The sequence below is a fragment of the Vulpes vulpes genome, chromosome 16, assembly GCF_048418805.1.
Source record: "Vulpes vulpes isolate BD-2025 chromosome 16, VulVul3, whole genome shotgun sequence".
Lineage (NCBI taxonomy): Eukaryota > Metazoa > Chordata > Mammalia > Carnivora > Canidae > Vulpes > Vulpes vulpes.
Window position 1 is genome coordinate 80413986 of NC_132795.1, and position 26290 is coordinate 80440275.

General features: G+C 41.7%; 1 protein-coding gene across 48 annotated transcripts in view; it reads right to left on the reverse strand.

Moving 5' to 3' along the window:
- NRXN1 (neurexin 1) overlaps positions 1 to 26290 on the reverse strand; it is a 1110734-nt gene that overhangs the window by 407680 nt on the left and 676764 nt on the right. For 3 of the 48 annotated variants that reach the window (XM_072741199.1, XM_072741198.1, XM_072741197.1), the window contains exon 1: positions 14420 to 14814. The exons of 44 other annotated variants lie outside the window; for them this stretch is intronic. In XM_072741199.1, the coding sequence (XP_072597300.1) occupies positions 14420 to 14675 (256 nt within the window). In that variant the 5' untranslated portion in view covers positions 14676 to 14814. Of the gene's footprint in view, positions 1 to 14419; positions 15097 to 26290 lie in introns of those variants that run through there. One more of the 48 variants, XM_072741200.1, reaches the window with a different exon arrangement.

A 26290-nucleotide genomic window follows, 5' to 3' on the forward strand; every position in this document is an offset into this window, starting at 1 on the left:
TTCTTCATCCTGACAATTCTTCACAGATTTATTGTCTCTCTGTCTTTAAAAGGTATAAGAACTGCCTGCCTTGGTCATTTTTTATTCATCATTTGGCCTCAATTTCAATCCTGTGCCTTCATGCACACATAATAAAAGTTTGGTCTTTTTCTACTGTTAATCTGTTTCATGTAAACTTAATTCTTAGTCCAGCTGAAAGACCTTGAAAGGTACAGGGAACGCTTTTCCTTCCACTTATCATCAAATAAACTTTTTTAAAAAAATTCATCTAAAAGGTCTCAATTCCTTCTGCCCCTCTCTACTAGCCCAAGTAGATCTATAAGACTTGGTTCTTTCAGTGGTTCCTTCCCAGAATCCCTGCTGAATAATTAGGCATACTCACATCTTTGGGTTTCTTTTTTTTTTTTTTAAGATTTTATTTATTTATTTACTTATTTACTTACTATGAGAGACACAGAGAGAGAGGCAGAGACATAGGCAGAGGGAGAAGCAGGCTCCACGCAGGGAGCCCGATATAGGACTCGATCCCGGGTCTCCAAGATCACTCCCTGAGCCAAAGGCAGACACTTGACGGCTGAGCCACCCAGGCGTCCCAGATCCTTGGGTTTCTGAGGACAGTACACATATACCCCATGCTCACCTCTGTGCATGGCAGAAATAATACTGGACTTTGGGAACCAGAATACTGCGTTCAAGTCCCAGCTCTGTCGTTTATAAACATGTGACCAAGTCACTCCCCTTAAAGTTATTATCCCATGGTGTTTCCTCAACCACAAAATGGGGCAAAACTTGCCATGCGAGATTTACAGGCTTATTGTAGGTATTATGTAAGAAAAACACACACACACACACGAGAAACCATTTTTTTAAGAATTAAAACCTCTACAAATGTGAAAACAGAAATGCAATGAAACGTCTCCCTAACCATTACCCGGAATACTGGCCAGTTTCCCATAGAAATTTGAAAAGAAGGTAGATCTGTGCCTGTCTAGTCCATCTGATGGTATAAATGGGGCCTCTGCTATGTCAGTAAAGCAGTGGTAGGATGAAAAAAAAGATGTGCCTCACATCTCCTGCCTGCTGCTTTAGGACTTGGAATCTCTGAGGTATTTAAAAAAACAAGAGGCAAGTGGGTTGAATTTTAAATCCCAAGGCAGCAGAATGGATTGGTGGGTCTTTTTCAAGCCCTGTGTTCTTTGGCAGTCAGTAAGACAATGTCCCACCCCAAATAGCAGGCACTTGATAAGCATTGTTGATTGAGGATTGGTCTCTAGATTCTTGGCACTTGATGGAACAAGGATTTGCCAGCAGAGTGTGCAAACCCCCACATTTTGGTAATAACCTAAATATCTGCATATTGTGAATGAGGAGACTGAACAAAAGAAATTATGTAAAAAACAGAAAGTTCTCTAACTATCCCTCCTCTAGCATTTTCTCTTTGCAAATGCAGGACTTTTAACTGAAGATACCAGGGCTTCCTAAAGGCAAAGGAAAGATGAAACACTACCCTGCTCTTGGGGGGCTTTTTGTCTCCTTGTGTGCCTTTCCATCACTCAGGAATGTGCTCCTCTCTAGGAGCTTAAAGCCAGCATCTAGGAAGGGCAGCATTGTATTTTACAGTTAAATTAAGAATCAGATCTCTACAGAAATGGTGTCTCTGCTGAAAATTGTATCTCTTATTTCTAAACACCCACAGTGCCATGGTGTGGACTGCCAAGGCATGTTCACTGAGGCCCTGTTTCATGATTGGCTAGCACTCCATATGAAGAGTCTTCAGATTCTCCAAAATATTGTACTATGGAATGCATGAATGCCTAAGGTCCTATGTCCTATGAGTCCTATGTCTTAAGCCCCAGAGGTGCCAGGCATTGCTTTTTCCTTTCTCCAAGAACACTCTTCGTTATTTATTATCTACAAAGCCATCTTCATTTAGGGGAAAATTTGAGCTGCCTGGTTTCATAGATTAAGCTTGTTGGTGGCATTTACATACCACAATAAGAAAACCTTGGGGGTGGGGCCATAAAGACAATAACTCTAATCTTACAACCGCTTATCTTAAACACATCTTCCTTGGACTGAAATACTCTGTTGATATCATCACCTCAAAGCATTTCTTCACACTTTGGGGTGTGGAAGTAATGGGTCACTTCCTAAAGGGATTCTATCTCAAAGTCTACACCAGCCCAGGTGATCACATGCCTGAAATAAATTTACTTCCAACTCTTATGAAATTTTGCCTACTACACAGTCCCTGAGATAGCCTCTTTTTAAAAAGGATTAAAAAAAAAAAAAAAAAAAACAAGTGTGGATATTAAGTTCCTGTTGAAACATTCATTTATTTTAGGAAACTGGCTAGCCATCTTTCAAAAATAGGTGATTAAATTATAGTTGCTGGGCATTTTCATTTGATTTAGCACTCTAAAATGCTTATGTTCTGTTTAAATGTTAGATTCTTACCATTTGGCTATGGCGTAAGTAAAGGTGGCTGCAGTAAAAGAAGTGACATAGCGATTCCGGGCCAGGAAATACTGTTTTCTCTTACCGAAATCTATTTCAGTTGTAATACAGCCAGGTAAAATTGGCTTTGTGTTTGCTGACATTTTCAGAGGCTGATTGGGCAAAAAAAATGTGGAATCATTTTCCTAAGTTGCTCCTCCTCACCAATGCTTTCTTCTCCTCTACTGTATCTTAAGGAATCCTAATATAAATTCAAACAGAAACTTCTAAAGAAAATACAGTCCCACACTAAAGATGCATCAGTAGCCCTGGTGGTTGGTTCAGCCCTGATACAGGTTTTCTGGTTGAACTCCCAAAGGGAAAGAAGGCATTAAAAACTGTTGGCTTCATGCATAAAATCCTCTTGTTAATATCTATGCCATCCTTTTTTTTTGATGAATCAAATGCCAGGAAAGGATCTCCGTTTCAACCTCTTGTCTTTATGTAAGTAATCCACCAAGTCAATGTGGAATGATGAAAAGACAATCTATTTTAAGAGACTCTGAGGACAGTCATGTTTATAACTAACTTCAACCCTTCCTGGATTTTTCCTTAATGGAGTCCAGAGCCAAGAAGATCCACTGTTGGAGAGAGATTAATCTATTAGTTGAAGAGCAGCCACAATTTATTAGATCCTATGCCAAATGATTATATAAAGTAGTCTTCACAACAACCCTACAGAGTAGATAGTATAGGCTCTGTTTACTCGTGAGGAGTAAAATTTTACTTGTGAGGCACAGAGAGGTTCAGAAACTTGCCCAAAGTCAGTTAGCTAGTGGATACAAGGAGATCTAAAAGAGTCATCCTTTACCTTGCTATGAATTCCCAGAATTTCTGTGGTGTTAATATAAACAAAGAAACGAAAAATCTTTAAGAAAAATGTAACTAAGAGACTTAAACTTCAAAGCATTTACCACTTTTCTGAATGATGCCTCAACTTACAGTCTAATTAGAAATGAGTGGAAGAAATGCTTAAACTCTTTATGTAGTCCTATAACACCACACATATAGAACCAACACAATTTGATTTTTAAAATATTCAAGGTTTCGTGTTCAAGAAGCCGTAATTAAAATCAGGATAAATATTCAAAGTAGTTCATTAATTGTCAGTCTTTTCTCTATACCCTGCCTTTAAAACTATACGATTTTATTTAACCATTTATAGGATTCTCGTCATCTCATAAGACTATAATCATATAATCAGATAAAATGCTACCATTCACTTTTAATTGTAAATCATGGCTGCACTTGCAAATTAGTCTATTATCACAGCAGATCTATCAATTTGGTGGGGAATGTATTTGCCAACTAGAATGAAAAGAAGTTAATAAACATTAATAAGCATCTTAAATCAATCTCTCCTTTACCCTTGATGTGGTGGTGGATACTGAGATTAATAAGTCAGTCAAAACAAAGTGATGAGGAAATGGAGACACAGGGAAGCCTCTTGATGCTCTGTGTAGTTAAAAGAACACGTTGCTTAAAAACAAATTGGAAGATAAGGATGAGGCACTAAACCTTCAGCGAATGACTTACTGAAAATTAAACAAAGTAAATCCAGATAGTCATCCTTGGTTGGTCCCCTATGTACTGCTGGTGATAAGAGCTGGAGGAGAAAACAAAATGCCCAGTCAGGATAAATTACATTTGTTAGTAGCAAAATGTAGGGGGGGTTGAGAGCATGGGCTTCCGAGTGAGTCTTCTTGGTTAAGTTTAAATCCAGGCCTCAGAAGTTTAGTTCTTATAATCTTGTCATTTCTTAACATTGGTGGGCCTTCATATCTTTTTGTGTAGAATGGGGGATTGATATAACCTGTCACACAGAATACTGTGGGTTAAATGAGTTGATATTGGGGCCCCTGGGTGGCTCAGTTGTTGAGCTTCTGCCTTCTGCTCAGGTCACGATCCTGGGATCCTGGGATGAGTCCCGCAGCAGGCTCGCTGCAGGGGAGCCTGCTTCTCCCTCTGCCTGTGTCTCTGCCTCTCCGTGTGTCTCTCATGAATAAATAAATAAAATCTTTTTAAAAATAATAAATAAGTTGATATTTTGTTAAGGGATTAGAACAGCACCTGGTGTATAATAAGCACTAAGTGATTAGTCAATAAATAAGTGATGTAATTGGCCACTAACTACCACTTTCATTGCCCTAGTTCTTTCTCTGCACAGACTTTTTACTGGGATGGAATAAGAAATAGTGAAATACCTCAACAGCATTTAAGTCATTTCCTCTCTATAAGGCAAGAGCTGAATTAATTTCTTTAGTAAAGATAATTAAATCTTTTATTTTATTAAAAAGTAAAACAAAGTTTCATGTTTAAAAGTAAGATTACTGAGGCAAAGGTTTTATTATTGGCAAGTCCGAGTAGACTATTGTCATATATTTCAATCATTACAAAGGCATCCAGACAATCAATATCTGTGCATATACAAAAAATATAGGCTTCTGTATAGAGATGTTTATCAGAAGTCCATCAGTAGCATTCTACTTTTGATTACAGAGTAAGTTGTCCACTGCAGAATCAAAACTTCTATTATCACATTTAGGACAAGTCCCAAGGAGAAGAATAAATGGAGAAACCAAATACATTATTTGCATATATAACAGCATGTCTAATTAACCACTGTGCTGACAGAGATATATTTATTGTTCATATTTTATTCCAGCATATGTTACCACTCTGACAGCAGCCATGGAAAATGACTGATACAGCGTCTTGCACTTTTGAAAATGTTAAAGGGACACGTCAAGGAATTTAAGTCTAGAGTGTTGAGAAAAGTTTCATTACTTCAACTTTGGAAAGGTGTAATATAGAAAATGGTTAACTTCTTTTTTTTTTTTTTTTAAGATTTTACTCATTAGAGAGAGAGAACATGAGCTGAGTAGGGCAGAGGGGCAGTGGGAGAAGTGGACTCCCTGCTGAGCAGGGAGCCCAACCCAGGACTCCAAGTTCACAACCTGAGCCAAAGGCAGATGCTTAACCTGAGCCACCCAGGGGCCTCAAAAACGATCAACTTTCGATGAGTATGTTAGGCATAACTAGTCTAACACGGAAAGACTCTCGGAAGTCAATGTGAAATTTCTATAATACATCTTCTAGGCAAAAGTTCCAAGGTATTTAAACTTGTCATGCTCCAGTGTCATTCTCTACACCAGACTGTAACATACTTGACAATGAAAAGGTAATGACATATACGATGGCATATAGATACAAACTAGATTAACAAAAACAAGATGTTGAAAAATTTGAAAGGGAAGTTCATCAGGAAAACTACACATTTCCTTAAAAATCCTGCTGCATACCCAAATAAAAGTGCTAACTGGATACTCTTGGAGTACTATGACACTGAAATTCCATATTTGCCCTCAATGCATTTTTTTTTTTAAGAACAGCAACACAATCACTCGGAGTGATGTGCCTTATGCTTTATCCACACTTTAGATAACTCAATCTTAAAGTAAAATTAGATATTTCAGAATCCAAAATCATCTCAGTTTTAAGAAACATCAAAAATACCACTTCTGTTTAGCAGCCCTGAATTTTGTAGTCATCTAGAAAAATATGCCATGATGACCAGATGGTAACTAATAGCCAAGACAGGCTGAACCACATAAATAATTACACGTACCAATGTTAGTCCAATGGCAACTCATATAATCAAAACAACTGGGCAGAACTGATGTCCAAGTCAGTAAATGTCAGCTGCCTTGTATTTTACCACACATTAAAAATCACTTCTTCACCATTTACTCAAAAGTTCTATTTCTAGTTGCTAATTTTCGGAGATATTTCATAATGCTTCTTCTCACCAATACAGTTATATGAAAAAAAAAAAACATGTACGTGAACACATAGCAAAGTTCATAATGTGGGTCACATTATATAATACATTTAAACTGCAGATCCCGTAACTAAGAGGGGCCTAATATTTTTACTTTCATGCACACACACACACACACGGCTACCAGATTCATATAAACTTCATGTAAAACTTAATATGTACATAACCACATATCTTGGAAGTACACTGGAGAAATACCTTTCTATACTACCTCAATTCTGATCCACAAATCCCATAGATAGCAAGTTCACAAAATTACAGACAGCAGTTTTTCTTGTCTACCTGGATACTTAGTGATTAACACAAAGTTTGCTTAGGAATCGTGACCTTTTGGTCATAAAGTATTTCATGAAAATTATCATTATTTAATAATGTTTTTATCACTGAGTATAATGTTTTAAGTTGAATATATGAAATGCCCATCATTTATTAATCCATTTCCTCCTTACTACCTATTTTCAGCTAAGTATCAAAATGTAGTACTAACTAAAATTTCGTCCACTAGAATGGAGATACAAATCTCATATACATTAGTCACTTACAATTCTTTTATCTTTGTAAAGATTATTTATTTATTTATTTATTTATTTGAGAGCGAGAGAGCAAGCGCAGAGGGAGAGGGAGAAGCAGATTTCCTGCTGAGCTAAGAGCGCTATGCGGGGCTCCTTCCCAGGTCCCTGAGATCATGACCTGAGCCAAAGGTAGACACATAACTGACTGAGCCATGCAGGTACCCAATTCTTTTTTTAAGATTTTATTTATTTATTCATGAGAGACATGGGGGGGAGGGGCAGAGACACAGGCAGAGGGAGAAGCAGGCTCCATGCAGGGAGCCCGACGTGGGACTCGATCCCCGGTCTCCAGGATCACACCCTGGGCTGAAGGAGGCGCTAAACCACTGAGCCACCTGGGCTGCCCCAGGTGCCCAATTCTTAGTAACTCTATTAGTTAGCTACCTGTCCTTGGCCAGTTTTATTCTTAGTAAAGAAACTTTTTTTTTTTTTTTTTTTGAGAAATGAATAGAAAAATGACGACACTGGGACAAAATTCAGGTCTTCTAAATTTAAATGCAGCCTATTTAAAAAAAAAAAAAGAAAAAAAACTTGCCTCTTATCATATTGTAGTGGAAAAGCAAAAGTACTGCAGATACTTATTAATTAAATGACCCGGGCAGAATCATCGCCTCCCTAAATCTGTTTCCCTGTCAGCAAAATGGTGATCATAAGCCCTGCCAGGGTTATGATGATGATTAAATGAGACGCTTTACATGAGGGCACTGTGGAAATATACACTTAAAATGTAGCGGTTTTTACTAAGTTTCTGTCTAAAGCTTAAGGGAATTCATTGTTATATGAGCAACATGGGAAAAAAATCTTGCATTTTGTGAGAGAAAGGAATATTTAAAAGGCTATTAGCAATTTCTGCACAGGGAGATCTTCTACACTCCTTAGAGAACTGGGCAAAAAGACCAAGCAAAGGAACAGGTGCTCTTCTAAAAGATATTCCTTGGGACCTCAGCTGAGTGGCAAGTCCTCGGCAAGTCCTCTGAGCCTGGCCCCACCACCATGGTTCCCGTGCACCTGAGTAAGCCACCTCTAAGTCATGAGGGGGACAACTGGCTGGCTTAAGGGACCTAAATACAATCTTTGCAAAAATACCTCCAGTTACAGTATATTTAGAATCAATAAGCCTCTGGGAAAAGACAATAGGAATACGATGATTTTAAGAAATTCTTTTTATCAAATGAAACTTAGAACTGAAAGATGGAAATGATCTTAGTGCAATTAGAAAATCACATATATAATTATAAATATACGTATATATATATACATATATATGCGAATGACAAAACAATATAAAAAGCCATAGTCAACATTATAATTAAGATCAAAGTACATCAAAAAACCAAAGTGTCTTCCATTTAGAAGAGACACACTATGTAGTGTAAAATGAGGCCCTGAAAGCTCTCTGTGAGGATGAACGACATAACTGGCTGAATCAGAACTAGAACTCAAGTCTCCCAATTTCAAGTCTGTTTTTTTCCATTTCACAGGTCTTCCAAAACCTCTTCTCATTTTTTAAACTTTTATTTTATCATGGCATGAAGACTTAACATGAGATCTACCTGCTTAACAAATTTTTAACTGTGCAATATAGTATTGTTACTACAAGCACAAAGCCATGCAACACATAGGTAGAACTTATTCATCTTGTACAATCGAAACTTTATGCCTGCTAATTAGCAACTCCCCAATACCTCTTTTCCCCAGCTCCAGGCAACCACCATTCCCTTCCCTGATTCTATGAGTTTGACTATGTCAGATGCCCCATACAAGTGGAGTATTTGTCTTTCTGTGACTGGCCTATTTCACTCAGCATAATGTCTTCAAGGTTCACCCATGATATACTGTGGAAGCATAGTTTTCTCTATAAGGTCGAATAATATTCCATCATCTGCATGAACTACATTTTCTTTAACCATTTAATCAAAACCACAATGAGCGATCACCTTATATCTATCAGGATAGCTAGTAACAAAAAGACAACAAATTTTGATGAGGATGTAGGGAAACTGGAACCCTTGTATACTGTTGGGAGAAATGCAAAATGAATGGGACAACCATTGTGAAAAGCAGAATGGAATTTCTTTAAAAGAAAAACACACATATGCACAAAACAAAGCAACAGCAACAACAAAACAGACCATATGACCCAGCAATCCTACTTCTTTGTATCTATCCAAAAGATCTAAAGCCAGGATTCTGAAGAAATACTCACATTCCCATGTTCAATGCAGTACTCCTCAAATGAGCCAAGATGTTTAAGCTATCTAAATGTCTAGTTTTCTTAAACATTTATTTGGGGTCTTTTATGGTCGGGCACTCATCAAATCCATGGTCTCATTCATTCTTCACTTAGATATAACTCATATTTTCATTTTTGGATTGAGAAAAACAATCTTAGTGACAAACAAGCAGTTTAGTGAATTTACACAGTGCTAGTAAGTGGCAGTCGCCAAATTTTCACATAGATATGGGTCTGTGAATCATCTTCACCAGACCAAACTGCCTCAATTATTTTTAAAGTAGTTTGAATTTAAGTCAATGAAGCCCCTGCCTTAAATACATTTGCAAAACTGGACATCTCTCTATTTGAAAAGTAAGAGGCTTCACGCTTTGTTAGAAGAAACATATGTAACTTAGTGAAAAGCGTTGTGCAAGGAGCTCTTTCTAGAACATTAATATTAAAGGGCAATATAACGTAATGTAGATAAAATCCACTATGTTGATGTTTTTGTCAGATCATTTCATGTGGAGTCTCAGATGACTGCTACACATACATAAACTTGTTTTTTTGCATTAATGCTCAGAGGCTACTTGTTTTTAAGGAACAAGTTTTGTTTCTTTGCTAAAAGAGTAACTCTAACAATAGGTTGGATTTTTAGATCTAAATTACGAAATTTCTGATGCTCCTGCCTTAGGTATCTTGCTCCTCCTCTCTTACCTCTATTCCCATTATCCCAATTACTATCTGGCCTTCCCCAGTACCTGGTGCACAAATAGAAAAACATACACATATTATATATTTTCTGAAGGAATGGATGGACAATCTAAAAAATAAATATATTAAAATTGGGGGCAACCAAAAATTACCCCAGAGTCTTGGATTACTTAGACCATGACTGATTGATTCAAAGCTTCTAGAAATATTAGCTGGCCATCTTATCTAAAATAGCATTGCAGTGATGCATATTTTTGTCCAAAAAGCCAACGTAAGAAAGACGTATGGGGTAGAAATGACTATTTCAGCAGAATATTCATAGCCAAAAATGTTTTGGGTCACACGTATGAATCAATTACCAGAAAAGCTAAATTTTTCTTCAACACTAAGTATATTGCTAAAGGTGCTGGGAACTCTCTTGGTTGCTAGACAGAAGAGCAAAGGGATCATTCTATCATACAGCAAACTTACGTCTTAGAAAAAAACAAAAGAAAAACAAAAACCTCAGCAGAATCAATGAAGTGACCAGTGGGACATGAGCCTCTTTTATAGTATTCATTATTGCTAATACATGTTGGAAGCAAAATGGTAGGCTTTGGTCCTTGTAATGATTTCTTCTCCAAGAGATCACCCATTAAAGCACATGGTGGACCCTTTCAGCTGCTCTGCGCTATGGACCATGAAGCCTTGATTCTAATCCCTCTTTGACTTGGATCAGAGATTTGGCTCCATTTTTTCAGTGCACCTCTATGGTATGCCTTGGTATGCTCACATGGGGGGATGTTATTCAGACACCCTCCAAAACCGACAGCCCCTCTTAGAAGTTAGTGTATGTAGAGATGTGCCTCAGTAAGAGAAATGTTATAAATTCAAGATATAATTATTATTCTTATATAACAGCATTGGGCTACTTCAATTACAAACCACACTTTTAAAATCTGTTAACATTCCCTTCTGGGAAAGCCCTTTTGCCCTTTAATATTATAAGCTAATCATGACAGTATAATTTCCGGAGCTCCTATTTGTGGGAGGAGAACGGCTGGCACTGGTGTGCTCAGTTGTATGATGGCTTTCTCCTTCCTTTATCTCCTGAAATTACTGAGAGGCTCTAAGCTAATTTTTGAAAGTATGCAGAGGTTCCTAGGAAAGCCAGGAGAAGAGATGGGAACCTGAGCACTGCGCTGACATCATTCTATTGCTTAGCACATACAGCACATCGCTAAAGAAATACTGACTGAACACACTGGTCTGTTCTGAACTCTTGCTGGCTTTAAGTAGCATTCTTAATTATGAGCAGGTTTGCCTTTTATCATGTGTAGTCACACAATTCTCTGGTTTTTTAAATAAAAATGTGATTTTTCTATGGAGGTGTTTCCACCACTTGTATTTTTAAGTACATACAAAATAAAACGGATTCTGCAGTGATCTCAAAACCTGCTTCTCATATGCATTTTAAAAAATCCTCATCATTAAAAAAAAAAAATCCTCATCATAATCTCTGCAACTGGGTCAGCTTGCACAAAGATGCTCAGGGTAGCCATGAGCGCTTTCAGCACCCTGCAATCCTTGTAAGTGACACCTCATAATAGTGCAAATGAAGCATGGCAAGATGAGAAAATGAAGAAGAATGAACCTGGATAGTCAATCCAGCAGTTTTCAAAACATAGAGGGTAGACTCGATTTTATTACCTAAAATACACCACACACGATTTTTCTTTTACACATTCGAGCACATACACACTTTCCCTATTATGAGAAAAATGCTTATGACTCCAAGAAATTCTAATACGAAAAACCTGGCTGGCTAGCTCATTTGTTCATCAACACATGTATGTTTTCAGTAGTCTCAGATTTTGAACTAAACCTCATTTACACCTGCCTTGATTTTCAGCTAGGAATTTATCATTCTGTCATTCACCTTTGCTCTTCCCCTTCACCCTCATCTATTAGGCTCAAAGATTATTTCCTTATAGGCCCTTAGCCTAATTAGCTGCCTATTCAGGCATCTTATTGACCCAACAAATTCAACATCACCTCTTTCTTACTAGGTTTCTTTTCAGCCACCACCCTGCCTGCCCTCCTCTCAGCCCCTCTGCATCCTCACCTCACATCTCTCCATCCCCCACCTCGAGAGGCTTATTTCATCCATAATGTTCCTTGGTTGTTCTCTAGCCAGAGTTAATTCTCTCTTTTCAAGGAAGGAAAGGGATGAAGTATGAAAGATTCACACCAGCTTTTATGTGGCGGGGGCTGGCTACTGGCAGGTAAGTTTGTTACTTTGATTTAAAAAAAAAAAAAAAGAAAAAAAAAAAAAGAGGAATCCGAAATCTTTCTCCAGAAGCATGTGTAAGGAGGGTGGGGAGAGTTTCAAAAACAAATACAACCACACAAGAGAACCTTCAAAGGAAAGAGAAAGTTCTCTGACCCCAAAGAATAACACCAACCGCTGCTCACATACAATTTTCTCCACTATCTTCTATCCGTTCTTTTTTTTTTTTCAATAATAGAAGCGCCTAGTTTTTCATTCACGTACACAGACAATCACTGTATTCTGGAGGGAAAGAAATGTTTGTCAAGACCAGCAGACGGCGCCTGACTGGGGCAGGAGCTGCAGTGGTAAGGGGAAAGGAGTGCCGGCTCTGCGGCAGGGCCCCTTGGTGTTCTCCTCTCCCCAGGGCGCTCCCCATTCAGCTGCTTCAGCCCTCGGGAGAGGCAAAGCCACAGAAAAGGAGAAGTGAATATGCACATGAGCTGATTAGCCAAGCACTTCCCACTGGTACAATCAGGCCCCCCACCCCACCCCCTCGCAGCCCCCCCATCCGGCTCACCTCACCCACCCAGGCCCTGTCTGCCCCTCCTGCACCCTGACTTGCCTCCCTCCCACGGGACTCACACAATTTTGCACAAAGGCAGGGCAGTGGGTGAGAGCTGCACCCGGGTAGAGGGAGCAACAAGGTCCTGGAATACTGTGAGCAAGTGGTGGGAGCAACGGAAACTCCTTTGGGTCTCAGGTCTCAGAGGGATCTAGCCATTCGGTTAGGCTCCGCTAAGAAGCCCAGGTGTGGAGCATCACTCCTCTCCATCCCAGCCGCACTTAACTAGAGAAGGTTCTTGAGAGGGACCTGAGGGAAGGAAGGGAAGGGATTCCTAGGACCCACAGCGAGGTGTGTCTCTAAGCCACTCCTAAAGAGGAGGTGTCAAGACGCTCTGTTCTCTGTTCGGTTAGGGCAAGCTACAGCATTTCCTGTCTAACCAGAACTGTCCCTAGCTGGGCAGCGTCCCCCTGGGGAAGAGGGTCAACCTGGTCTCAGCAGCAGCTGCTCCGGGGAGAAGATTTACCTAAGGAGAGGGGCAAAGGATGTAAATCTGAACCGAGTCTGAAAGAGGAAGGGGCCCTGCAAGGAAAGAAGGGGAAGGGATTTAAGCGTCCACAACTTTCCCCCTGCCTTTCCGAGCGAGCGAGCAGCAGACTCGACACTGGTAGTGGGAAAGACTCACAAAAACAGTTTGATGTTTTATTTATTGGCAGTTCAGGGAATCTGCAACAGGCACAGACTTCTCTGAAGCTGAGAGGAAGCTGGCCTTACCTTGTTGGCCACTCTGGAGAAGAAACGGACCAACCAAGGCTCTTCCCCACACTCGGCCCTTTACAAAGGAAACTGGGGTTGGGGGGGGGGATAGTTTCTCTCTACTCTAACTTCTCCTCCAGGCAGACCTCCTGGCTTGGACCAGCCAGTATGGACTCCCCTGCCCTCCCTGGGAAGCACTGAACTCTAAGTAAGAGGGAAGCAGGACCTCCCTGAACCTGACAACCTCTGGACAGGATGGGTGGGGAGGTGGGTTGGGGTAGCCGAACCTCTCTGAACCTCTCTGCTCTGTTTAAAAAATAAGTCAGTCCAATCACTGAGAAGGAGAAGCATCTGGAGGGGGTGTGGAGTAAAGGCAACGGCGTCCAAAGGGCCTCTGAGCCTGGCAGGGGGCTGGCTGCCTGGGTGACCCTCCTACCTTCTGCAGGTAGGGGAGGAGGAGGTGGGGACAGAAGCACCCGGCAGCCTGCTGAGCGAGTCCTGGGACCCAGCGCCTCACTGTCACTGCGGTCTGGGCACACTTTGAAGGAATGTGCAAGCTGGAGCCCTCCCTCCCCAGGCCTGGGAACACGGGCAGGAGGTGGGGCGGCGCGCACGGCACAGACAAAAGGTTCTGCAGAGCCCTCCTCTCCGTGGCGCTCCTCGGGGCCCTGGGCCGGGCGCCGCGCTGCCTCCGGCCACCCCGAGTGACCTTCTGGCTGCAGCGCCCCTTCCCGCGGGGCCCGGGCGCCCGGCCGGGTGCCCCCATCTCCTCTGCCGGCACCCCGACACCAAACGCCCGCGACGCCTCCTTCCCCTTCCCTTTCCCCTTCCCCGGGCCCCTTTCTATTGTCTTCAAAGAGCCGAGAGGCCCCCACCCAACACCCAAGCGCACCTCCCTTCCTCGCGCTCCCGCGTCCCTGAGCCTTAGGGGCCGAGGAGCGCGCGCCGGGCTGCGAGGGGGACGGGGCGGGGGGGGGGGGGGACCCGCGACAACTTGGCTCCCCAGACCCACCGTGTCCGCCTCGCAAGGATGCCGGTGACCTGTAGATCGCGATAGGCACTGAATGATGCTTGCTGCTGCCATGGAAATGGTGGATGTGGTGCGCTCCCAAACTGGACGCCCCCCACGCCACTCCTAGGAGGCCGCTGAGGGTGAGCGGGACTATCCAGAGCAGGGCCAGGCGCCCCCCTGCGCCGCCGCCGCCGCCGCCGCCGCCGCCCCCGGGCGAGCCCAGCTCGGCGCCGCACCGGAGCATCCTCGGGTACATGGCGGGGCGCCCGCCGACGGGCAGCCGCCGCGGGAGGCAAAGTTTGGGGCGCGGGGAGGGGCGAGGGCGCCGGGCGGCGGGCGGCTCCGGGTGCGCTGCGGGGCCGGCCGCCTCACCGCGCCAGGGCGCCCATCCTCTCCCGCCTCCGGGCAGTCTTCTCGGGGTCCTGGAGTCCGCCGTGCCTTGCGCCCCAAAGCATCCGAAACATAGCCGAGGCAGATGCAGCTGATGGGGCTGGGCGGGGGGCGGGGGGGGCTGGTCCGGGAAGGCGGCCCCGGGGAAGAGCGGGCGCGGAGCGGGCGGCTGCGCCCGGACGTCCAGGGCTCCGGGTCCTCCGGATACTCCCAGAGAGTTTCGGGCGAGAGTGCGCGGGGCGGGGGCGGGGGCGGGGAGAGGGTCAGAGCTCCGCGCCGAGGGTCCGCGCCTCTACCTGCCAGCCGGCCGCCGCCGCCGCGGATCCACTAGGTAAGTCCATCTAGCATCGTGCGCGGGGGCTGGGGAGGCCACTTCGCCGGCCCAGCCGCCTTTCAAGGGAGGCGCAGACCCCACGGGATCGGGGCGCCCCGTCTTCCCTCCATGCGGCCCCGGCCGGCTCGCCCGATCGCGCCAGCCTCCCCCGGGCAGCGCGCGGAGCAGCGGCGCGCATCGCCTGCTCCCGAGGCGACCTCCGCGTCCGCCGCCTCCGACACGGACGCCCGGCGAGGGGCTCGCAGGGAAGAGCGCGCCCTTAGGATGCCGGCGGGGATGGGAGCGGGGGGAAGAGAGCGGAGGGGAAAAGAAGAAGCAGGCGAAGGAGGGGAGCGGGGTGGGGGGGAGGAGGAGGGGGGGTAGGAGGGCAGAAGAAAAGAAAAAGGAAAAAAAAAAAAAGAGAGAGAGAAAAGAAAAGAAAAAGAAAAACCACACACGCTGGCGAGGCGAGGGGCTCTATGCAAATCTGCAGTCTCCCAACAGCAAATCACTGAAGCTCGGATGCAATGCAGAGGACGAGCCTATGTAACGAGGGAGGCTGGACTCGCTTCCCACGGAAATGGGCCGCTTTGCCTCTCGCGGGCATCCTCCGCACATCAAGGGGACACGTGGACCGCGATGCGGGGAACACCTAAGAAGCGACTCTCCCTCCGATGCCAGGTGATCCCTCCGTCTGAGTTACCCCGGCGATTGGCACCCTCCCGCTACCCCCATGGTTTGGATGTAATGTAACCAGTGTCTTGAGAGCTCTTAAAAGGGAAAGAATTCGGCTCTTTTTATTGGACCAAACTTGTCTGCCAGGTGTTCAAACCCCATCTGCTAAATGTGGCTTGACACCATCTACTCAGGCATCGGTTTTGGTGATCTGTTAATTACACACATTGCTCATAACAAAGAGTCTTCGGTCCCGCTACAATACCACGTCTCATAGAAGGCAATGCAAGTGCAGGGAACCGAAAACCCACGAGGAGGAGGGGTGGGGTGCGGTGGGGTGGGGTGCGGTGGGGTGGGGTGGGGTGGGGGGCGGGATGAGTGAATTCGGCAGCCAAGGAAGAGACAGAAAAGGAACGAAAAGAGAGGAAGGAGACAGGTGGTAAAGAGGAGGGAAGCAGAGAGGAAGAGTGTGAATGAGATTGCTTGCACTTCAAACATTTGGGGGGGATATCTGGCGACCCCTAGGACCCCTACCCAAGCCAAGCCGTGATGGTGTTTCCTAAGGGTGCAGTCCCGCCTTTCCTTCACCCTTTCTCATAAGGAAAATGGCAATAAGAAACAAAGATCCCTAAACCCAGTGCCTCCGAGGAAGAGAGGAGATCTGTATCCTATTGGTATAACGCAGCATCTTTAAATGAACGCTGCACGCACGTCCTGGAGGAGAGACCAGCAAAGCCAGTACACACCTAAGAGTAAAAATCTAGGCCGGCAAGTGGAGTTGGCAAGGAGGAACACGGTCACTGGAGGCTAGCAGATACAATTTAGGACTATGACTGGAATATTTATTTCCCCGGTTTCCAAAAGATAATAAAAAAAACCTATGTCATGTCTAGTGCCTGAACATTTTTTTTTTTTTTTTGTCTTTATTCCTACTTAAAAACAACTCTGGTAAAGCGCTACTTCTCACAGGCCCCTTCGCTGTCTGTATAGCCCCTTAGATCAACAAATACAAGGTTAGGTATTCGGGTGGGGGGAGTAATACTAGGAAGATTTGATTCACACCAGCCACCCATGGTAGTGGTCATTTAGGCTCGTATATTGCATCCTAGTTCATTCAGTGGCCCTGGGACTCTGGTCGTCACTATGTGACCACTGCCCAAGGGGGCCAGCAAATCAAATCTGGAGCTCTCCAGCATCTCACGTTCCTGTCAAGTTTATGTGATCCTACTTAAAAAATAATAATGATTCTTCAGCAGTTCATTGATTGGAGTGGCTTAGCCATGCTAGAGAATGGGTTTTTGTCTACTTGAATACACCATGTCTCCCAACTTCCCACAGCTGCTCAAAGAGCAACAGGATCCAAATTCAGCACCTTCCACCCAGTACTGTTCCCACCCATATCCCCGGGCCATTTCCTCTTCATTTTGTTATTTTTTAGCTTGTGTATTTTAATCCATTAGCCAAGGGTTGTGAATATTCATTTTCAATACATCAAGTAAGCTTCAAAACGAAAAGAAGAGAGGAAAATCACCCTGACAGTATGGTTTTAAGACTCTAGGTAATATTCTGATCTTGACATCTCATAGTTGCTAGTATGGGCAGAGCCCTGAATTAGGAGGTAGGAAACCTGGGCTGCATTCTTGGTCCTGCCATTTACTAGTTATGTCACATTAGTCACTTAGCCTCTCCCTGAGGCTCTATGGCTTCCTTTATAAAATAGTCATGTTTCTATCTTTCCTAACAATCCCACAGGGCAGGAAGGCTATAATGCAATATTTAATGTGAGACTACTTTAAAATATATCAAATGCTCCCCACAACTGAGGCATTATGTCTCTCCTTCCAGATAGGTCTAACATATCCGAGCTGATTAGCCTGCACAGTTCATTCAGTTCCCCTGCATCGATACGAAACGTAGAGCATTACATTGTTCTCCAGTTCCTTTATATATGGTGTTGATCTGCCCTTGCCTCTCCAACTACATGGTAGGTTCCTCAAGGAGACAGGAGTCAAATCTTCATTTGTACTCCCTCAAGCTCAGGGCATATGTGAAATGTAAGTTAGCCTTTTTGGTGCATACAATCAATTCTCATTATTCATTGTATTTATGGCCTATACAGTCACTACTGGACACTGAATTAGGCAACACTGAACCATTGCTCCGAGGTGTTAGGTTCCTACCAGCCTCTGGTCACAACACTTTCATCAAACGATCAATATATAACCTTGTTTTATGTGGTTTTTTTTTTCTGTTTAAAGACACTTTATTTAATATATTTTGGGGTCTCATTAACACTCAACTCACAGTCAACCTCACTATAATTCAAGCCTGAACAAGGCTTATGTAATATACCTATTTTCTCTGAAAGGCATACCACAGCCTTCTTATGCTTAGGAACATTAGACCACACTTCAGCGCTATGTTTAAGGGCCATTTCAAAAAGCAAAATCACCAAAACCAACAAAAAAACGCAAAAATGTGAAAAACACAGCACTAAACAAAAAAAATACTTGTTTATAGTATGAAAGCTGAAACAAGAGGGCAGAGTGTTGCCTTGTTTGACCTCTGCTGGGTGCTGGATGTCAGGGACTGAAATTTCTTGCCACTCTATGCATGTCTGTTAATGACCACCCTACTGCCACTATTGTTGATTTGGGGGTTACAAATTTTAGTGAAGACATGAATTCGTATTTGTAAAAAATTGAGGATTTACTGTATTATTCTCTTAAAAAAATAGAGAAGGATGGGCCTGGGACTTTGAAGAGTGATCTATATAAGCTAAAGCCATAGGAGTAGAGTAAGTGTAGAGGATTCTGGTGAACCTTCCCAATAGCATTCAGTGAAGGAGAGGCTCTCCTGCCTGTCTTATATTGTCTCAGGCCTAGGGAGATATAGGTAGGGTTAGGGAAAGGATGAGCCAGAAATCTCGGTTTTACTGGAGTCTCCAGAGCTAAAGAGGGAAGATTTACGGCTGCTTTGAAAGTAGACACTATAGCTGCTGTTTTCAGGCAGATGTCTAGGGCATCTTTAAGATACCTAGAGGGTTCTAGGGTGGATGCTGTGATACTGACACTGCAGTATTTGTTACAAATTGTTGTAATTTGGTGGAATAAGGAACACTTCTTTGTCAAGAATGGGGGAAAGTCTCGTGAACAAACTTTTGCCTACTCTGGATGAAGTAAATAGAGCTTGTGCTTATTCTTTATATCTCTTCAACCGATCAGTCCTGGTAGTTGGAACTGCATTATTTAAAGGAAACTGAGGCAGCATCTGACAATTTGTTGTCAGCTGAGCTAGGAACTGGTTGGAGGAGACATGGTACTTGGCTGCCTATAATTTACTCTTAAATATTTCAGCATAAACAGTGTAATAGAAATGTGTGTTAGTGTTCTGTGTCCCAGGGGAGTCAGCTGCCTTCATCAGGAATTTATGCTTCAATGTCTCTGCCAGAATTATAGAAGCCAGAGGTAGCTTCTAGAAGCCTTGGCTATCTCCATCTCTAATCACGATGTGGCTTTACTCATTAATTACAATGTATGTTGAAAAAAGGTTATTATTTGCAAAATAAATGATTTATCAATTGGCATAATGGAGGTTAGGAATGGGGTCTCCTTCATGAAATTATTAACATCCAAGATCAGTGGATTAGCCAAAATATTTTGCAGACATGCTCTGCTTCTACTTAATAGTGTATGTGAATCTAAGAGGTCTTTCAACCTTTACCATAAGGAAGGGTGCCATAATTATAAATACTAAGAACTAACACATTTGTAACTGGCACGAATTTGAGAGATGTAAATGTATTAGTTCATTTAATCACCACAAAATCATATGAAGTGAGTGCTATTTTTTTAAAAGATTTTATTTATTTATTCATGACAGACACAGAGAGAGAGGCAGAGACACAGGCAGAGGGAGAAGCAGGCTCCATGCAGGGAGCCCAATGTGGGACTGGATCCCACCCTGGATCACAACCTGGGGTGTGATCACCCTGGGGTGAAGGCAGCGCTAAACCACTGAGCTACCCGGGCTGCCCGTGAGTGCTATTTTTGATCCATATCAGATCCTACTTCTGACAGATGATGAGCTGGTTTTGCAAACAAAAGAACTGCCATATTTGTGAAAGTTTTTTTGTAAGACATTTTTCATGTACCTAACAGAACCAAGAGCTGGAACTTCATCTAACTTCCAGAACAGGCTATAAGATTTTGTGCCTATTTATTAATAAATGTCTGCTTCTGCAGCAAAAGTTGTTGGCATTTTACATTCGGTATGGCCTGAACTTTCGGGAACTCTTAGAAGAGTTAGCCCTCCCCTGCCTCTAACAACTGTGACTACTGAGATCTACGAAAAGAACCTAATAGCTGTGCATGGAAAACTGTCCAAGGCCCACTCCCAGCTCTCAATCTGTAATGAACAAGAAGTCAGGTAGCCTCAGTTGGACCACAGTGTTAAGAAATGGGAGGTGGGTCTGAAAGCATGAGTCTGAAAAACAAAGGAAGTTGAAGGGAAGAGGAGAATGAGTGGAAGGGAGAATGTGCAGAGACAGAGAAAAGGACAGGTCAAATTATTTTTTCATATTTCAAAAATCAACCCTACTGTCTCAAGAAACAGGATGGTTGTCAGGCAGACACTTTCAACCTTTTCATGTTTTCCTTAAACTTAATTGGAAATTCTTACAGCTCAGTATTAAGCTTTTAAAATAGAAAAGTAGACACTAAAAGCAGCAGAGGGGAAGTATATTAAAACCCACAGGCAACACCAATCTTTTAAAAATTAAAAATGAGCAGAGTGTCAGTCTTGCATTTTGCATTTCTACTAATGTCAGCACAATGAAAAGGCAAGACGACCCCCCATGTCCATCTACCTGCACTTCTGAGTTGGGACTGAGAGAGAATAAAGAGGTAAAGACTCAGAAGACGGTGTCATCTGTGAGGATGTGGAGACAAACCTCAGACCCTGTTACCTTTCTGGGTTAGTGCAGTTCCCCATGGGCATTCTGAGATAGGATCTGAATAGGACAGCAAGAGCATTGAGAGTAAAACCAAACCAACCAACCAAGCAACCAACTACCCAAATGACAAAAAGAAAGAAAAAAATGCTGGAGCTAAAAGCATCCCTGGAGACCAACAGAGGTAATAATGTTACTGAAAAGTCAGGTGTATTTGGGAAGTGTTTACTTATCTGGAAGGGTACTTACATGTCCCACCACACATAATCCAATCATAGATATAGGCTGGTGAATTCAGTCAGCGTAGCTATTACCTAGAACCTCCACACTGACATACCAAATGAGAGGGAATAGTGGGAACCAAACATGATACTCCATTCACTCAAAATAAACTTTAAAGCCTAGATGTGCCGTTTGACTTGGAAAGCCTGATTAGATTTATTCAATCAAGGTTAGCTGTGTTTAGGCCTGAAGTATTTTATGATCTCTCTTTTCTCTTGACCTATTTAATAAAAATTCCATGTATGACATCCTACCTAAAATTTATTGCCTAGACATCAAAGAGGGGTAATAGAAATTCCACTGCAACAGTGTCTTTAAGTGTTGTGGGCATTCCTTGGGCACCAACCAATCACATGTCATCTCTCAATCACTGTCATCATAATTTCTTCTATAGTTATTAAAGTCAACTTGTGTTGCTGACACACTCCTCCATAGGTTCATACTATGTGATGTGAATATATTCATAATACAGCTTGGGAACATATGGCTTGGCTGCCAGACTGTGAGTTTGAGTCCATTGTTATTATTCATTTGACATTGGGTTTAATGGACTCTTGCCCCAGTCTCCTCACCTATAAAATGATTATATCACTGTCTATAATGGAATTGGAGTAGTTTCTAAAATATATTGAGCACTAAATAAAAGTTATTGTCATTTTTTCATATGTGCATGTTTTACATCAGTGTCATAAACATAATGATAACGAGCAATAATGTAGTTTTTTTAAAAAGATTTATTTATTTATTTTAGAGAGTCAGAGAGCAGGGGGAGGGGCAAAGGGAAAGAGAATCCTTAAGCTGACTCCCCCATGGGTGCAGAGCCCAATGCAGGGCTCGATCCCAGGACCCTGAGATCACTACCTGAGCTGAAATCAAGAGTTGGCTGCTTAACTAACGGACTCAGACACCCAGGCGCCCTGGTAATGTGATTTTTAATGTAGCCCGATTTCAAACTCTTCCCTACTCAGTCTTTCGTCCAGTTTGGCCATCTCCCCAATAATCTCTTAGTTTAGTCTTTGTCTCTCTGTGGTGCTCAAACTTTAGTGTCCTGGAGAATCACTAAAAGGATTTGTGACATCATAGATTGTTTTGCTTTTGATTCCCTTGATATATAGAGGCACTGACAATTTGCATTTTTAACAAGTTCTCAGATAATGCTTATATTACACGCCCAGGGGAACCGGGTATTCAGAACCACTACTTCTTCTAAATGTGAAAGTCTTTGCCATAGGTTTTATTAACCAACACTGGGCAAGTTTTCTAATTAAGCTCCTTACCAATAAAGTCACCTTCTTAGCAGTGTACTTAACACAGACAATAGTGCTACTCCCAGATCTCCTCTTTAAAGCATTCTTTAAAGACTTCAAGATGTCTACCATATAACCCTACATGTCCTCATCTCACACCTTTCCTCTATTCTGCTCAGAAAAAAATATATTAATAATAAAATAAAATAATTAATGATTAAAAAATGGTCTTCCTTCCTATTCTTTGTATTTGAGCCCTTCGATTAGCCTGGCCGGAAGCTAGAGGCAGGAGTTCTGGCCCTATTAACTTACTAGCCATGTGGCTTTATGCAGGTTATTTAAACTCAATTTTCTTATTTGTAAAAAGACTTGATAATATAGAATTGTGCAAAGATAAATGCACTGACAGATATAAAGTACTTAGGATACTGTCTGGTATGAGTATATATGTATTAGCATTTACTTATTTTTAAATTTTATTAACTTTCCTATTTATTGAATAGGTTATTCTTTCCTCTTCTTTTACAATATAGGGAAATAAATCATAAATGATAAGAATGTGTATTTTCATATAATACCTAATACTGGCCATCCAAACAGTCCATCATCATAAAACAAACAAACATACAACAAAAATTCCAGTCTCTTTTAGGTCCTGTCTTATCAGGCCTCCAGTCTAACCAGCATCAGCTACAGGAAAGATCAGTGACCCAAACTGACAACCTGAGATCTGTCTGCCTACACTCACCAGCAGTCTGTCATGCAAATCATCATTTGCAGAAGAAGCATGGAATTGTTGAGAACAGAGCTAGACTTGGCAGGACAGCTATAAGGCAAGTTAGGGCGATATAAAAACTGACACATAATTTGCAAATTCCCTAGTAAATATAGATATCCAAATCCAGAACCAGACACCATACACATACCACAAGTTCAATTTCCTGAATGCTCAAGCACTTCGAACATATACTAATTAGATCTCTATGAATATATATTCTAGAATGCATACTGCCATTTTAGTGTGCAGAAAGGAATTTGATCATGCAATTTGAGTTGAATCTCTAAATAGGTTTATCTGAGATCTGTAATCCAACCCTCTTTCATGGCAAGATAAATACAGTGGATTACACATTTTGTCAAGAGTGATTTTTTTTTTTTTTATGTTAGTACTATAGTTAAGTTAGTATGGCTGTCTCACTAGGAAACCCGTTTTCCAGGTTAAGTCAAAGTTCTTTAGCATGGTGTATTAAACCCTTCAAAATCTGCCTCCACACTACTTCTATTGGCCTATCCTTATCTCAACTTCAATCACCTCCCCGACAAACATCTCCAGCCACAGGAACTTTTCTCTTCCCAGAACACACTGCACCCTTTTGCACCTCTTCTCCATTGCCCATGCTGTAAAAGTGATCCTTTCTCCTTCCTTTTCCTCTTAATGTCTCATTCATTCTTTCGCCAAATTTTAAGACATATATCTCCGCTGGAATTTTTTCTGAACTTCGCCAGTTATTTGCTACTTTCTCAAGTATGGACTATCACAAATACTTAAAAAAACGCTTGGGATATGTAAAATAGTTTATCCACAGTATTACTGTGCTGAATGAATAAAGTATCAAAGTAACTGGTTAAGTCTATCCCATGTTTAAGAGTTTAAAATAACCAAAACCAACAGACAAAGGAAACAAATCATCTTCAATTTATCCTTACAGTCTTTTGGTTAGCTCTTTTATTGCCTAAAAGATATGAGAAATTTAGACTGAACTCTGATTTGAATGCTAAATAAATTGGTTTTGAAGAAAAAGGGAATTTGTTGTCATATTTTCCTACTCATGCTATAAACAGATGTCTTTCTCTCTTATACTATGTAAAAGGAAAGAAAGAAAAAACCACCAAGCAAATATGCTTGCTGCCAAGCTGAATTGCAGAGCAAACATTTATAGGCAACTTATAAATCCTTGAAAATAGGACTTTATAATGGAAATACTGGCACCATTTTAACTATAACCATTCAAATAATATCACCATAGCAGAAGTTATAATCTAATATACTTGTTCTGGGATGGATGAGAGATTAAGCTATACGTGTCAGAAAAATTTCCAGTGGCTCCATTCAAGTTGCATGATCATTCCACAGAGTTCAAATATCTTAGACCATTTATTTCAAAATGAGTAGTAGTATATGCTCCCAAACATTTATTCTTAAAAGATTATATTTTTATACTTGTATGAGAAATATATGTCCTCTGAGGCATTTCAAAAAATCATTAATCGCTGTTTTTTTTTCTTTTTTTTGGTTTTCTTTTTCTTTCATGAAAGAATTACTTTCCTCAGATTTTCTCTGTTCTATTGCTGAGATGATTCCCCCAGAGAACTGTGTGTTTATCTTGACAGGTGTTAGTAGATCTGTAGACCTCTGTGGAATTGTTCCTAGTTGCACTGCGGTACAGTAGAAAACATTACATCTACAAACTAATGAACTTACCTTACTGCATTCTAAATAAAATAAACCACACAGCGAGTGAAATTAATCTACTAATGTCTTTCTAATGAAGCTTTCATTAGGCATATGGTGTGATCTCCGATATTTAAAACACAATAGTATTAAAACAAAGAATATCTGATGACTTTTTAAATGCATACCTGATGACTGCCTCATATATTATTTTCCAATGACCGACTTTACCCTCATTTTACTTTAGGTACTTACATAATCAAAGAGATATAAGAAACATGTCAAATATTTTATATTCAAGTGGAGAGAAGAAATGTCTCATCTACCTTTACCCTTAAATAATTAAAACTAGATTTGCTGTTCTGACTTTTAGGAGTGGAGAAAGCTTTCCATTTTCTGTGCAATGTAAAGTTTCACATACCAATAAAAATTTGGGAGGCAAATACTGAGAATGAAACTACTTAAGTATAATTCACAATGTTTTGCTTTTAAAAAACGCGACCTCCTAGCACAGCAAACAGCAGCTTCAGTTGTGGTGAAAAGTGGACATTTTAATGGCCAATAGAAGATCAACAGCCACCACAATCAGTAGTCTTTCATTTTGGCAATATTTTGATTTGTCACTTGTCAAGGAAATAATTTAAAGCTTCTAGCAGGAGAAACTACCCATGTCAAAAAATCCTCAGTTTTGGAGCATGTGCTATTCTATTCCATCTAACATTTACAGTATCACATAGAAGAGCCGCACATAAGTCACATCCTCATTGTTATACTATGCCAAAGTCTTAATTTCTCCTTTCATGTCCCCATGTAAATTATCTCCTGCTTTGGTAGAATCATAGTTGTCCAACTGACTTGATCTTATCAGTCATGCATTTTACTATTATTTAAATTTACCTATTTCAACTATTATTTAAGAGGTACTCTTCAAACAGTAAGAGGTAAGAAAACCGACATGGTAAAAGAAGAGTAGAGGTGGGTCTTTTTTCCTCCCACAGTAGCAGCCAGAAACAGTATGAAAGCAATGGATCATGAAGAAAAGCAATTTCCTACTTGAAGGATTAGACACTACCCTCTTTTGTACTGTTAAATCAAAGTTTTAGTTATTTTTTCAAGTAATGCTGATTTTTTTTCAATATACATGAATAGTCTCTAGAGAAACTGCAAGAGACCCCCAAACACATATCCTCTCAGCCAATCTATAGAAGAGAGAGAGAGAGGGATCCCTGGGTGGCACAGCGGTTTGGCGCCTGCCTTTGGCCCGGGGCGCGATCCTGGAGACCCGGGATCGAATCCCACGTCGGGCTCCCGGTGCATGGAGCCTGCTTCTCCCTCTGCCTATGTCTCTGCTTCTCTCTCTCTCACTGTGTGCCTATCATAAATAAATAAAATAAAAAAAAAAAAAAAAAAAAAAAAAGAGAGAGAGAGAGGAAAAAAAAAAAAAAAGCCCTCCTCCTTTATGTTGTACTGCTTGAAGCAAGCCTTTTAACACAGCATGGGGGAAGAAAGAAAAAGAGAAAGAAAAAACAAATAAACAAAAAAAAACCCAAAAACTGCTACA